The sequence below is a fragment of the Lucilia sericata genome, unplaced genomic scaffold, assembly GCF_015586225.1.
Source record: "Lucilia sericata isolate MDLA Ls3-8-SP2 unplaced genomic scaffold, ASM1558622v1 Contig000200F_arrow, whole genome shotgun sequence".
NCBI lineage: Eukaryota > Metazoa > Arthropoda > Insecta > Diptera > Calliphoridae > Lucilia > Lucilia sericata.
This window is the reverse complement of record NW_023994228.1, coordinates 358328-375000: the sequence shown is the minus strand read 5'-3', so window position 1 is coordinate 375000 and position 16673 is coordinate 358328. Positions and strand designations below refer to the sequence as shown.

Below are 16673 nucleotides of genomic sequence, written 5' to 3'. Positions count from 1 at the left end.
TAAATGCAAAAATATCGGTATTTTTAGTATTTCTTTTTAAAAGATTACCATGGTTCCTGAAAATATTTCAAAGTCTTCAATCTCTTCTAATGCGGAATTTGTATAAACATAACGAGCTAAAGCCTCAGCAATAATTTTTGCATTACGTTGTGTTTGTGTCAAGATGACTTCTTCCTTATCCTTAAATATAGTTGTACGCGAGTGATGCTTTGGTGACTTCAAAGACGACAAGGTAAATGATGGCAAACGTTTAATACTAAAGCGTTCATGTTGCCAAGCTAATTGTGGTTCAGCTAAATTAATTTTTTTGTGAACACCTTCAGTAGTTATATTACTATATATGTTCGAAACATTTTTTAAATGCTTAAAGAATATATTTATTGGCGTATTTTCTTTTGGTGGTTTCGAAACATGCATGTAAAGATTGCTGCTTTCTGAATTTATAGACTGAGTGATCGAATCTAAACATAAAACAAACTCGACGTTCTGCAAATAAAAGATATTTGTAATATATTATGAGTATATCAAATGATCTGTCCAATACGAAAACAAAGTTAAAAAACGAGTTTGTATTAGATTTTCAAAAAATTAATAATTCAGAAAAAAATTATTTTTCAAGTGGTTGAAATCCATGATGATGTTGTTGATTTAGAATGGTTTTTTCAGGGTGCACTTATAAGGTGAAGTCAATTCAACAGCTCATTTTTTTATTTGAGGTAGATACAACTGTCAAAGAACACCATTTAGAGTTGCCACAATCCAAAAAAATATGTACATCTATCTAGGGATTCATTATATTTTTAGGACAAGAAATTAATAAATAAATTTTATATTCATTTTAATCCATAGTAAATTTGTGCGAAATACTAAAAAATTGCACAAACTATTTGTCTTAAATATGCATCTATTTTATCAATTATAGGGAACTTTTTACTAATCAATTGAGAGTACAAACATTCCACAATTGTAAAAAAAAAAATATTAAAACTCGATTTTATCATAGATATCTTAATTTTTTACAACTTTCCATGGTAGTGGTTTGGTCACATTTCTATAAAGATCATTATATATTTCTTATACGACAATAGTAGAGGCCTACACGGTATTATAAGTTCCCAATATTGACTGATAATAAATAATATGTATATAATTTGTATTTTTGCTACTTCTTACAATATTGTAATCTAATACTAATTTTTTGTTATTTTAATTGATAATTTATTTACTTTTTTAATAAGTAAATAATAAATAATATTCTTACCCCCTTATTCACAAACAATATTTTTATTTTATAAAAGGTTTATAAAACAAAATTTCCATACAAAATACCGTTTATAAAATAAAAATTTAGTTTGTGAATAATTTTTCAATTCATGTATAATTTTAATTAAATTTTATCTTATAATACATATTTACTTTACGTGAAGAGAATTTTGGGCATGTGGGATTGTCTTTTTTATAAGATAAATTAAAAAAAAAGCACGGTGGCAACATGTAAATTTTTTGACAGAAGTATCTACTTTTGTTGTTTTTGTAGAATTGACTTCACCTTATAAGTGCACCCTGGGTTTTTTCAAATAGATACTTTAAACTACCCAGGAAAAACTTACATTGAAAAGTAATGAGTTAAAAAGCTAATAAAAGCGGTGATGTCATTGGAGGCAAGTACTTCTACGCTCGCTTACAAATAGGGAGTTAAAGAAGTACTTGCAATTTCTCTTAAAAAACAGTTGTTGAGTAAGTTGCTTTGTTTTTTAATAATAAAAAGAGCCAGCTAGAATACGAAGCAGGGACTTCAGTTTGTTAGTCAAATATTTTACTCACTGCACCACTGCTTAGCTATTTTACTGTGCGTCAAATAATGGCTTTTACATACAAAACTAATTTTGTTTTCTTTTTTGTAAAACACAATTCCTAACACGCAATTAAATAAAATGTGCAAACAAAATAACATCAGATTAGAAGAAAGTCATTACTAGAGTACTTCTAAGTAATGCAGACGTTAAGTAGTAGTCACTGAAAAGTAAGTGGTTATGGAAGTATAATCCATTACCGAGTTTTTGCTGGGTAATTATCTAATTCATTCACGGGCAGCATTGGGATTGTAATGTACGTGATTATAGACCAGAAAATTGCGACGCTTCGTTGGCACACGTACACTATAAGCTTGTGTGTATTGGTGTGTCTGTTTTTTAGTAAAATGAAACGTTGTTTGTTGTTGCGTAATTTTTCAACACTGTTGCCAACTTTTTCCCCCAAAAATATCGCTAAAGCTAGAAAATAGCTAAATTCAAGACATTTTTACAACATTTTACAAAATAATATTTTTGTAGAGGATTCCGAAAAATGTTTCTGATTTTTTTATTAGTCTTAAAAGTTTGCGACCTATCGCTAAAATCTATATACAAACAGTGGTGGAAAAAATAATAGAAACGACTTTATTTTGGGGTTAAAACTAAATTTTTTCAAAAAGTACCCGTTAGAATTTATTGATTTGTATCTTAAATAAAAGGTATTTAGGTCTACTTTCCTATGATAAATGGAGTTTGTAAGTTTTGTTGCTCCATCGTATTTTATTGGTATTTAAAAAATTTGGCATTGAAAAAAATAATAAAAACTATTCACAGTATTACACTGGGGACATAAACTGATATTTCTTAAACTACGTTTTGTACTTATTTTTAAAAATTTTAATTATAAATGAAATTCTAATAATTCTTAATACTTTTTACTTTAATTTTTATGTTAACATTTGTTTTTTCGAAGCTCGATTGACCATATGGATCCTGAAAGCTGAATCAGAGGCCCGACTTTCAAGTTTACTTAAAAAAAAAATTTAAGATAGTGAAAGAAATGTCTTCTAATGGTTAAATTATCTAAAAAACAAGTAAGAAAGTATAGTCGGGCGTGGCCGACCATATGATACCCTACACCAGTTATGTATATTAAATGTGATTTATTTATCATAATATCGCATTTATCTTCAATATTCCCTTGTTCCGATACATTTAAGCAATTCATGGATGAAAAACTAATTTTCTGAAAGAGGCTTTATATGGGGGCTAGGGGCAAATATGGACCAAACCCGATAAAATTTTTTGAATATATTTATATTTACATAATATTTTATTGTGCTATGCTTAATTTGGGACATTCAAGTAATTTTCGGAAGGGGACTTTGTATGGGAGCTAGGGTCAAATGGGGCCCGATCTTTATGAAATTTGGCAGCGTTATCAAGACTTCTATAAAACGGACGGACATAGCTTAATCGACTCAGAAAACGATTCTAAGCCGATTGGTATACTTTAAGGTGGGTCTAGGACGAATATTTTTGTATGTTATAAACATCAGCACAAATCCAATATACCCTCCCCACTAAAGTGGTGTAGGGTATAATTCGTTTCTGAGAAGATTTCGAGAAGAAAAAGTTTTGAACCCACTTATAGATAAGGACAATCCACCGATTTTTGGGCCCAATTTCGAGCAATATTTCGCTATTTTGCAATTCGACCTGTTCTTGGTGGTTAAAAAGTGGCTTAAATATCAAAGTATATTGATGGACTTGTGAAATAATAATAATAAAATGTACCTTATCATATTAAAACATCAGAAAGAATATTCTTTGTAATTTTTTCCATAAAATAAACGTATTAGATTTTAGAAAAGGTAATGAAATAAAAAACATATTTTATTTCCCTCGTCGTATTGGGTCTATACTAGTATTAATTCCCAAACAGTACTATACCTAAATTTAAAACAAATTTTCGAAATTTTTACATTTCTTGAAATTTTAGTTTTAAATTCAACTTATTTCACCTGGACATCAAGATACTTTGACATTTAAGCCCCTTTTTAACCACCAAGAACGGGTTGAATTGCCAAAATGTGAAATATTGCTTAAAATCGTGGCCAAAAATCGGTGGATTATCGTTATCTATAAGCGGATTCAAAATTTCTTCGGCTCGAAATCTTTTCAAGAACTAATTTTTTAAGTAATTTAGCAATGTTAAGCAAATTTTTTCACTGTTTTAACTTTTTATTAAAGAAAATTTGAAAATCGTGGCTCCAATTCAGCCGTCAGAGCTCATATGGTTAACCAGGCGTTGAAAAAAACACACGTTAAGATAAAGAACCGAGGAAACAGTATATATTGATATTGGGAATATCATTTACAATTCAAATTTTTAAAAATAAATACAAAACGCACTTTAAGAAATCTCAGCTTACGTCCCCAGTGTAACACTGTGAATCGTTTCTATTATTTTTTCCAATGCCAAATTTTTTACCAATAAAATACGATGGAGCAAACTTTCTAATAAGTCCTCGATAATACGTATTAGAAGAATAATATCACTTCCCAGGTATTCCTTTTTTAGTTTATTTTGTCATACTGTGGAATCTTATATAAATATCGTATTTAAAACACACAAGTTTGAATGGAATATAGGAGTAATTAGAAAGAACTTTAACCTATTTATTTTTTTGTGCTGTATTTTTATTTATGTTTATCAATTTGTATATATATTAATGTTAATGAAAAATTAATGCATTAATTTTATTACTTATTTAATGTTAATGTAAAATGAATGCACTTAATTCAGAAATATTTAATGTTAATGCAAAATTAATGCATTAATTTTAAAAAATATTTAGTGTTAATGTAAAATTTATGCATTAAATTCAAAAATATTTAATTTTAATGCAAATGTAATGCATTAAATTTTACAAATTTAATGTTAATGCAATATATTTTATATTAAATAATTTTTTTTATTTAATGTTAATGCAAAATTAATGGCCCAGGTCTGTAAAATACATACTGCTGTTAAGTTAATAACTAAAACTCAAAAAATTTACATTGAAGGCATTTTTTTATATGTAAATATCATAATTTTTAAAAATTTTTCAGCGATATTATCAAAATATAAATGTATTAAAAATGCCTTAAAATCATATCTTTTCCCGCAAAATGAGATTAAAAATCGCTACATTTGATGAGAAAATAGCTAAATTGGCAACAGTGTTTTTTAATGCATGTTATGTTCTCTTTTATTACACATAGCAAATGTTTGATATTGATGGTTAAAAAATAATTAATACAAAATGAAATAGAATTATAATTTTTTATAGATAATATTCATTATTTATAAAAATATTTAGTTTTTCATGAAATTACATTATATTTTTCCCTGTTTTTTCAGTAAATTATAAAAAACTTATTTACTAATGTAAATTTATGTATGTACATTAGTACGAAATATATTTTATTTTGCATATTCACAACTTTTTACAGTGTACTACTACTAAATGTTTACTTAAATTCAGCTCTCTGCTGCTTATCGCTTGATATGCTTGATAGTGTGTGTCTGCTCAAGACTGATCTACTTGTATAGAATTATGAAATCTTAAACAACTTACCTGTAGTTGAACATTTTCGTCGAGCCATTTTTTAGCACCTTGATAATTTAACAATGGACCCGATTCAGTTAACAAAAATAGGATACGGTATTTAAGAGCCGTATTCGAAGTATTGTGCAATTTACTAAACATGTCTGCTAGAGTCAGTAGAACTGCTGCATCAGCATTTAGGGGATAGTCATTATACAATCCAAAAGTATTTAGGTGGGCGGCTACAATTATCATTGGCAATTTGCTGTTTGTATCTGTAATACCATCGGCAAATTTCGTAACCTTCGTAGGTGCTAACTCACCCTGAATAATAGGAATTTTACTGATCTTGTTATTTGAATGACTGGCTCCAGACACAATAATTTGGTAACCATTTGCAGATATGGAACTAAATACTTCATTTAAAGCCGATTCGCGTTGCTTTGTTTGAGTGTTAGATGAACTAGATTGTTCTATCCGCTTTTTACTAGCAGTTCGTGTTATATCAGCTATAATGTCCTCTAATTTTGAATTGTACGCCGAAAAGTACACTGGTATTGTAATTGCTTGTTCCAAGACAGTTTGCTCTAAAAGACTGATATGCTAAGAGTAGAACGAAAATAGTTATATAATATTTTTTTATCAAAAATTTTAGTAATGCTGCTATATGTATTTACTATTTTCAATGAATACTTACTTCTTTTTCCTCACTGCTCATTGATGCAACATCTTTTGGCAAAAGTAGTACTAAACCACCAGCCTTTGACGAATTTCTCTAAATTGATCAACTGTCATATCTTGGAATCTACAAATGAAAAAAAGAAATAAATATTTATTATTAAATTACGTAAATAGACTTTTTTCTATTATTTTGTTCATGTAAAAATGGGCCCTTTACCTATAAAATGGAAGTAAAGAATCTTATCGATAACAAGACCTAAACATTTCATTTTGTTAACAAATTCAATAGATTCATCATTAATCATTACATTAACGGCGCTTGTGTCAAATCCAAATCCCATAACCTTTGTTTTTTATGTTGTTAACACGGAAACCATTTTCAGATCCCCACGATTTAACAATATGGAGTATATAAGTAACACCTTTGTTTAATACATCAACGAATTCAGCATCAGAATAACAAACAAATTGAACATCATCAGTATAAACAAAGAGCAGACAAGAAAACCGTTGAAGTTAAGCAAAAGATCATTGATATAGAACATAAAAACAGTGGATCGATAACGTAAGCTGACCATACGTCCTCTTTTCTAGAGGAAAATCATCTATTTTAAGTGGCTGTCATCTTTAAAATTTATGTCGTTTTTCTATCATATATTTCCATAATATGTCATCTTAATTTTGAAAGCTTGATCAATATTTATTTTTGTAAATTAAAACAAATTTTATTAATTCATAAAAGTCAAATAGCTTAAATTACCTTCATTAAACCATTGACAAATATAAGATTTTTTTGTAGGCTCAACCCTATTTTAAGCCAACAATAAGTTGATTTTTAAATTTTTTCTCAGATCTTAGCTTTTTTCGTTAATTTTAGGTTGATAGCGAAAACTAATTTAAAATCAAATCTAAAATTTATAATTTTATCGTTTACAAATAAAATCTCAGAAAAATTTTAAGAGATTATATTTTGGGAAAAAGTCTCTAATATAGGTAGTATTGGATTAATAGATGAATATTTGACAATATTCCAACTGGCCAGCACTATTTTTAGGCAATTTCCAAATGACCCTCTGTCAACTAAATGATGGGCAAAATCATTTTATATCATTTTTTCATAGTGTAATATGTAAATTAGGGTGGCCCTGTATGTATGGAGGAAAAATAAGTTGTCGATGTCCCCAACTAAAATTAAAGTTTAATTGATTATAAGATAGTGTTTCTGAAAATTTTTGTCTTGGGGTCAATATATGGCAAGCTGGATCAAAGGATAAAAAGGTCCTATTTTGAGGTTTTTATGATTTTTTCATATTTCTTCCAAAGGAAAGATATAAAATGTTGGTATCATAAGAAAGGTCCTTAAGAGACGCATATCAGAAATTTTTGTATAACAGTAAAATTAATCTAAATTGTATGTAAAATGTAAAACTCTATCAAAAGCCTTTGAAAAATCCACTGATAGTAATTCAATTGAATCAGTTAATGATAACAATAGTGACGTGGTGCTATAGCCTCGTCGGAATACTGATTGAGAGGAATGAATTAACGACCTGCGATCTAGGTACGCAATCATCTGGAAGAATAGATATGGGGCGCAAATTATCTAGTTCCGTAGAATATTCTAAGGAACTAGAACATATGTCCTTCTTTTCTTATTGGTACAACCCTAGCTACTTTCCAGTTAATGGGAAACGACGATGTGGTTATAATGGTATTTACAAGATGAAGAAGGTGTGAGGAAATAAAAGGAGAAATTATTTTCAAAAATTTTAAAGGTATGGCATTATGACCAACTGCATTTGATTTAATTTTCTGAAATGCTAAATATAACGTATCATGCCCAATACATGAGAATGAAAAGTTATCAATAGATTGATTATTTACAATATTACTAAAATGACCAATATCCTGTATTTGACAGGAAACAAAAAAAAAACATTAATACTACCTGGGTCAGGCAATGTTAAATGTTCTCGAGATTCGATACATCCATTATTTCTTAAAAATGAACAGGACTTCTGACTCTTCTTTTCACCTTATTTCTGCATCTACAGAAAATTATCCAGTTCAGAGTAGTTCTCCACCGATGATAATGATTGTACGCAATATGTGCGATAATGTTATATAAAATTTCTCTATTTTTGAACCAGTCATCCCTACTCACTATTACTGAGGAAATAAAGGAGAAATTATTTTCAAAAATTTTAAAGGTATGGCATTATGACCAACTGCATTTGATTTAATTTTCTGAAATGCTAAATATAACGTATCATGCCCAATACATGAGAATGAAAAGTTATCAATAGATTGATTATTTACAAAATTACTAAAATGACCAATATCCTGTATTTGACAGGAAACAAAAAAAAAAAACATTAATACTACCTGGGTCAGGTAATGTTAAATGTTCTCGAGATTCGATACATCCATTATTTCTTAAAAATGAACAGGACTTCTGACTCTTCTTTTCACCTTATTTCTGCATCTACAGAAAATTATCCAGTTCAGAGTAATTCTCCACCGATGATAATGATTGTACGCAATATGTGCGATAATGTTATATAAAATTTCTCTATTTTTGAACCAGTCATCCCTACTCACTTTTACTCTCCGACGAACCATTGGAACTTGAGCATGTAATGCTTCAATATTTAACATAAGATTCTCTAGCTGTAAGTTAACATCATTAGTTAAATAGATGTTACTGAAATCCAATTCGTTAGAAGCAGATTCCAAATCCTTCACTCTTAATGCCTTATAATCTTTGTACATCGGACAAATTGGGTATGGAATGTCAACAGCTATAAAAATATGGGAATGTTTCTTAATATAAAATATAGCGCAATTGCTCTAAAGATCAGTTCAGTATTGCCAAATTGAAATTAGATGTAAATAACATTTTACAATACAATGGTTTCCCGGTTTAACGAAAGATATAATGTCAGGCGCATTCGTAAAAACGAAAAATTCGTTAAACCAAAAAACAACTTTTCTATCATTTAATGATAAAAATAGGGTAATGAAAGGTAGGAAGTCTATTTTAAAATTTTTGTAAAACTTTTAAATAAAGTTTTTGACAATTTTCTCGCATTTTTATACAGTGTGCAAAAGATAGAATTTTGTTAAATTTAGAATCAAACCAAAATTAAATATTTTATGAAAAATTTTATTAAAATTAGGTAAAAAACTATATTTTTTATTTAATGAAGGTAAAGTTGTTTCATTTCGAAAATGAATTGCTTTCTTATAAAAAATAAATTAGGAATTTGATCCCCATTTTAATCGATGTGTAATACTAAACATTTTACGGCAATTTTCATTACAAACAATTCCATTTCTCACTTTATTAGTAAAATAATCATTATATTCCCTTAAATAAAGAATTTTATATTAAAATGTATGTTTATCTAATAAATCTTATTTATGTATATTTCTGAAAATATTTTTTTAAACGTTATTTTCATTTTTTTCCAGGATTTTTGTGTTTGTAGATTTTGTACCCATTGAATTGGGTATTGAACTTACATACAATCTTAATATGTTATTGCTTTTGGTTAATAGTGAAGTTAATAGTGAAGTTGAGTGATCTCTCCGTAATATTTTCACCTCTTTTTATAGAATTTTTTTTTTAGAAATTCGTTATATCGAGTACACAATTTACTCTTTCATTCGCAATATAAGGTACTGCTCATGGTGCTCATCATTGGTGTCTAATACGCATAGAATACTTCTCACTAATGAGAATGCAGTCGTTAGTTTTTAAAAATAAATATAAAATATTTTTTTTCTTAGAAGTGTGAAAAATATTATTAATTTAATTTATCGTTTATTAATTCATAAATATTTATAAAATTTATAAACGGCCACCAATTTTCTGAAGGAAGTCTGTTGGAATTTAGGTTTATATTGATCCTCATAAAATTTAGTTTACGACTTAAGTTCATTTATTGCTTATTTATGACTATTAAGTGAGATACTAATATTTATGAGACTAATATAAACATAAAAACAATTTTCTGGGCATTGGGTCAAATGTGGCCCGATTCTTAAAAAAACTTTACAGAATTATTTGTGGATCCTTAAAACATACTCCTAATTTTATAACGATTGCTGCATAATCGGGGCGCTTACGAGTATTTAAGCGGGGCTATGTGGCTTTCTTGGACCATAATAGTGCTATATACCAAATTTTTCCCAGATATCTTTAAGCTTCCGATCTGTAATTTAACATCAATCAACTCTGGAAGTGGTTTTGAGCCTATTGGAGTCCTTTAAGCTTAGTTAAGTAATATTATTTTTGGTTTTTACTAACATTACCTGACTTACATATATAAAATGTAATGGTATAGGGTATAAAATTCAATATAATTCCTGGTTTTTCCAGTTTACGATAAATAATAACCTTTCTATATTCGTGTAAAAGTGAAAAATTATGAATAAATGTATTTATTTGATAGATTTACTGCATTTCACCTTGCATTTAAACCGACAAAACTATTTTTTCAAAAAGTAAAAAAATAGAATATCCCGAAAACCCGATTTTTGAAAATAGTTAAAGAATCGAATTTTTAGGATTGTTTCTATTAAATATTAATAATAAATTCATGTCGAATTTTATCCAGATAGCTTTATTTATCTATGAATTAAGCTCGTTTAACTGATTTTAGGATGTGGATCTTACATGGGAGCTATGGCCAATTATGGACAGTGCCGGAAAAAAAAACCGTAGAGTGATTTATGTATACACAAAACATACTCATGTCGAATTTTATCGCGATAGCTTTATTTATCAATGAAATATGTTCATTTAAGTGGACCTTGCATGGGAGCTATGACCAATTGTGGGCCGATACAGATCTAAGTCGATAGTATGATTCCTGTTCATATTATGTCAATATGTAAAAAATTTTGTGTTGATACCGATATATTTGAGGAAGTTATTAACGATAAATTAATTTCCGGGAATATGTACCTTTGTATGGGGGCTATAGGAAATTTTAAATCGATTGTTACAATTTTAAACATAATTCATCTATAAATGGAAAAAATAATCTGTGACAAAATTTTTCGAATTATCCTCGGTAGTTTCTGAGAAAACTACTCAAGAGTTAGGAAAAAAACGTAATTTTTTTCGAGGTAGTCTGAAATTTTTTTAAGTTATGAAACGATTTTGTTAATTTTCAATACCAAACTGCAAACAATGAATATTCTCAGTGAATTTGGTTGATTTCATTTGCTTAGTTTCAACATGAGCGTGTTTTAACAAAACAGAAGGACTACGGACATAGCTAAATCGACTCAAAATTTCATAAGGACCCAAAATATACAATATACTTTGTTGGGTCTCAGACGAATATTTTTTGGTGTTACACACGGAATGATAAACTAATATATACACTCTATCACCACTGATGGTGGAGGAGGGTATAAAAACAAAAATATATATATATATATATATATATATATATATATATATATATATATATATATATATATATATATATATATATATATATATATATATATATATATTGTGGTGAAAACTACATTTTTCAAAAATTACACATTAAAATTTGATGATTTGTATCTTAAATGAGAGGTATTTAAGTCTACTTTGCTATGATATATGGAGTTTCTAAGTTTTTTTGCTCCATCGTATTTTATTGGTATTTTAAAAAATTGGCATTTTTATAAAATTGACTGGGGACACAAGCTGAGATTTATTAAACTGCGTTTTGTATTTATTTTTAGAAATTTTAATTATAAATGATATTCTTAATATAAAATTATAGTTTTTACTTTAATTTTATGTAAACATTTGTTTTTTCGAAGCATGATTGACCATATGGATCCTGACAGCTGAAACAGAAGCCCAACTTTCAAGTTTTCTTAAATCAAAAGTTCAGATAGTGAAAGATATGACTTCTAATGGTTAAATTATCTACAAAATTATTTTTTGAGAAGATTTCGAGAAGAAAAAATGTTGAATTCACTTATAGAAAACGACAATCCATCGATTTTTGGGCCAAATTTCGAGCAATATTTCGCTATTTTGCAATTCGACCCGTTCTTGATGGTTAAAAGTGGCTTAAATATCAAAGTATATTGATGGACTTGTGAAATAATACTAAAATAAGTTAAATTTAACACAAAAAGTTCAAAAAATCTAAAAAATTTAAAAATTCAGTTTGAATTGAAGGTAGTTTACTGTAAGGTAAGTTTAGATAAAATGCACCCTATCATATTAAAACATCAGAAAGAATATTCTTTGTATTTTTTATAAAATAAACGTATTAGGTTTTAGACAAGGTAATGAAATAAAAAACATATTTTATTTTCCTCATTTAAAAACATTCTGTTTTATTTTTTTGCAATAGATCGTATTGGGTCTATATACTAGTATTAATTCCCAAACAGTACTATACCTAAATTTAAAATTAATTTACGAAACTTTTACATTTCTTAAAATTTTAGTTTTAAATTTAACTTATTTTATTGGGTTGAGTTGCCAAAATGTGAAATATTGCTCAAAATCGGGGCCAAAAATCGGTGGATTATCATTATCTGTAAGCGGATTCAAAACTTCTTCGGTTGGAAATCTTTTCAAGAAATAATTTTTAAAGTAATTAAAAAATATCAAGCAATTTCTTTCACTGTTTTAACTTTTTAGTTAAGAAAATTTTAAAGTCGTGGCTCCAATTCACCCGTCAGAGCTCATATAGTCAACCAGGCGTTGAAAAAAACAACACGTTAACATAAAAAACCGAAGCAACATTATATTTTGATATTGGGATTATCATTTACATTAAAAATTTTTAAAATAAGTACAAAAACGCCGTTTAAGAAACCTTAGCTTATGTCTCCAGTGTAATACTATGAATCGTTTCTATTATTTTTTCCAATCCTAAATATTTCAAATACCAATAAAATACAATGGAGCAAAAAAACTTCTAAACTCTATATATCATAAGAAAGTAGTGTTAAATACCTTTTACTTAAGATACAAAACATAAAATTCTAACGGATAATTTTTTAGAAAAATTCTTTTTTACCGCAAAATAAGGTCGTTTCTATTATTTTTTCCACCACTGTATACTGTGTGTTTAATTTTATGTTTATATATTCAATATTTTAGAAAACTCAAAAAGTACCAGATGAAGTACGAAAAAGTACCAAAAGACCTCTTTTATTTAATTTCATGTTTCTAAGTTCAATATTATAGAAAATTCAAAAAGTACCAGTTAAAGAACAAGTCCCCTTTTATAGATTCTCATTTACTCCGGGCTCTTCTTGCTTAATTTCATGTTTCTAGGTTAAATTTTATAGAAAACTCAAAAAGTACCAGTCCACAGTGGTATAGGAAAAAAAAAGAGGGAAATAATTCGGTAACTTCTAAACGGTTAATCCGATTTTAATGAAATTTGGTATGCACAAAGAGGAGGTGTTGTCGAGTTTAGGTTTTGAATTTGGACCTTATAGGCCAACCAGGGGCCCGGCGGGGGGTCCTCAAATTAGGACACCTCGGCTATGTTAAATTTTTAACAGAGCCGAGTAAATTATCTCTTATAGTTTTGGAGATATTCGCATTTGAAAATTAAAATTTTAAAATTTTTACCGTCCTTACTTTAGTTTTTTTGATAATAGCGGGTCCAAATATTCCCGATTTTCGCCATTTTTTTTTATTCGCTTAACAACAAGTTTATATATCAAGCAGTGAAAGAATTATGTAAAAATCATGACTGAGTCCAAAGTTATAGGCATTTTAATTTAAAAAATAAAAAAAGGCGATTTTTTGTCATTGTTTTGGGAAAAAAGTATCTTTTTCTTTTTAAGTTATCTAAAAAGTTTCTAAGAAGATGTATATAGAATTTATACTTTTTGGAAAGCTGACTTTACATAAAGTACGATAAATGAAACAAAACCTAAAAATTTTTGATACCGAGGGGACCAGGTCCATCCAAAAAAACCCTATTTTTTATGGAAAATTCAATTTTGAGCAAAAATTCTCAAATCGCATAGTCGATATCAAATTATAGTGACCTGTTTTATATGACCCAATATGTTCTTATAATAGGCAAAAAACCAAAAAATCCCATTTTTGGGATTTTTTTAAAACTTTTTTGGGAATTCCGGGATTTCTCATAAGAAAATTCGAAATTTTTATTTAATTTTGGATTTTGAGTAAAAAAATCTACCTAACTGTAAAATTTCATCAAAAAATATTCATAAATAAAATTTTTATTGCAATGTGAAAAAATGGTATCTTCGCAAAAACTGAATAAAAAACATTTTTTAATTTTTTTATTAAAAGTATTCCGCGAATTTTTTAATTTTCAAAAATTATATACAGTTTTGAAAAATAGACAAAATTACCTTTCCATTGATATATAACATGCCTACCTAATGTTTTTTAAGTGACAAATTAATTAGGGAAAACTCAACATCTTTTAGAAAATTTGCCTAGCACTATTATTTTCATCCATATATGTAACAAATTTAAGAGTTAACCTTATGGATGAAAATAATAGTGCTATGTAAATTTTCTAAAAGATGTTGAGTTTTCCCTAATTAATTTGTCACTTAAAAAACAAAAATAGGTACAATTTGAATCCATTGATATATAACATGCCTACCTAATGTTTTTTAAGTGACAAATTAATTAGGGAAAACTCAACATCTTTTAGAAAATTTACCTAGCACTATTATTTTCATCCATATATGTAACAAATTTAAGAGTTAACCTTATGGATGAAAATAATAGTGCTATGTAAATTTTCTAAAAGATGTTGAGTTTTCCCTAATTAATTTGTCACTTAAAAAACATTAGGTAGGCATGTTATATATCAATGGAAAGGTAATTTTGTCTATTTTTCAAAACTGTATATAATTTTTGAAAATTAAAAAATTCGCGGAATACTTTAAAAAAAAAAAATTAAAAAATGTTTTTTATTCAGTTTTTGCGAAGATACCATTTTTTCAAATTGCAATAAAAATTTTATTAATTTTTGAAAATTAAAAAATTCGCGGAATACTTTTTTTAAAAAAAATTAAAAAATGTTTTTTATTCAGTTTTTGCGAAGATACAATTTTTTCAAATTGCAATAAAAATTTTATTTATGAATATTTTTTGATGAGAAATCCCGGAATTCCCAAAAAAGTTTTAAAAAGTCCCAAAAATGGGATTTTTTGGTTTTTTGCCTATTATATCCATACCAGGGGCGGGGTTATTGAAACCCGTTACAAAATGATTAAGAACATATTGGGTCATATAAAACAGGTCACTATACTTTGATATCGACTATGCGATTTGAGACTTTTTACTCAAAATTGAATTTTCCATAAAAAATAGGGTTTTTTTGGATGGACCTGGTCCCCTCGGTATCAAAAATTTTTAGGTTTTGTTTCACTTATCGTACTTTATGTAAAGTCAGCTTTCCAAAAAGTATAAATTCTATAACATCTTCTTAGAAACTTTTTAGATAACTTAAAAAGAAAAAGATACTTTTTTCCCAAAAAAATGACAAAAAATCGCCTTTTTTTTATTTTTTAAATTAAAATGCCTATAACTTTGGACTCAGTCATGATTTTTACATAATTCTTTCACTGCTTGATATATAAACTTGTTGTTAAGCGAATAAAAAAAAAAATTTTAAAATTTTAATTTTCAAATGCGAATATCTCCTAAACTATAAGAGATAATTTTTTTAAATCGGAACTCAAATGAAGAAATAGGATCGTTTTAAAAATTTAACATAGCCGAGGTGTCCTAATTTGAGGACCCCCCGCCGGGCCCCTGGTTGGCCTATAAGGTCCAAATTCAAAACCTAAACTCGACAACACCTCCTCTTTGTGCATACCAAATTTCATTAAAATCGGATTAACCGTTTAGAAGTTACCGAATTATTTCCCTCTTTTTTTTTTTTTTTTCCTATACCACTGTGCAGTCGAGGGACGAAAAAGTACCAAAAAGTCCCCTTTTATAGATTCTCATTTACCCCGGGCTCTATATGCTTAATTTCATGTTTCTAGGTTTAATTTTAAAGAAAACTCAAAAAATTACCTTTGTAGAAGTACCGAAAAGTCCCTCTATTATTAATTTCATGTTTCGATTTCAATATCATAGAAAACTCAAAAAGTACCAGTTGGAGAAAGAAAAAGTACCAACAAATATCACTTGGTACCGGTGTTCCAAATAACACGTCATTAGCATATTTAGTGTTTCCAGATCTAAAAATTTTATATAAATTGGATCATTGTGTTTGAATAAAATCAAATTTCCCGTTATTACCCTTTTTGGTACTTTTTTCCTCCCCATTAACGAAATAAAAATTCTGTTCCAAAAATTTGCAACATCGTATTGGGAGCCCGTTTATTTATAAGTTAATAAACCAAAAACAATGTTTTATGAAAAAAGTACTAAAAATAGGTACAATTTGAACCCCTTAAACGTCCGAATATCCAAAAAGTACTAAATTCATATTTTTATTATTTCGTCAAGTTATGAAGGAGTCAAAAATATTTTCTTAATGTTCTCTGGTTTAAAAGATACATGGGGTGCAAAGAAAGTACCAAAATACAGTTTTTACCCGTTCGTTCCCTAAAG

The 16673-nt window shown here is 27.9% G+C and overlaps 1 protein-coding gene across 1 annotated transcript in view; it reads right to left on the bottom strand.

The window, feature by feature from the left end:
* The window catches only part of LOC119601933 (nicalin), a 72606-nt gene that overhangs the window by 525 nt on the left and 55408 nt on the right, over positions 1-16673 (bottom strand). The window contains exons 3-5 of the mRNA XM_037953200.1: positions 6087-6194; positions 5420-5992; positions 49-486 (exon numbers count right to left, since the gene is read on the bottom strand). Of these exons, the coding sequence (XP_037809128.1) occupies positions 49-486; positions 5420-5992; positions 6087-6107 (1032 nt within the window). The 5' untranslated portion in view covers positions 6108-6194. The remainder of the gene's footprint in view (positions 1-48; positions 487-5419; positions 5993-6086; positions 6195-16673) is intronic.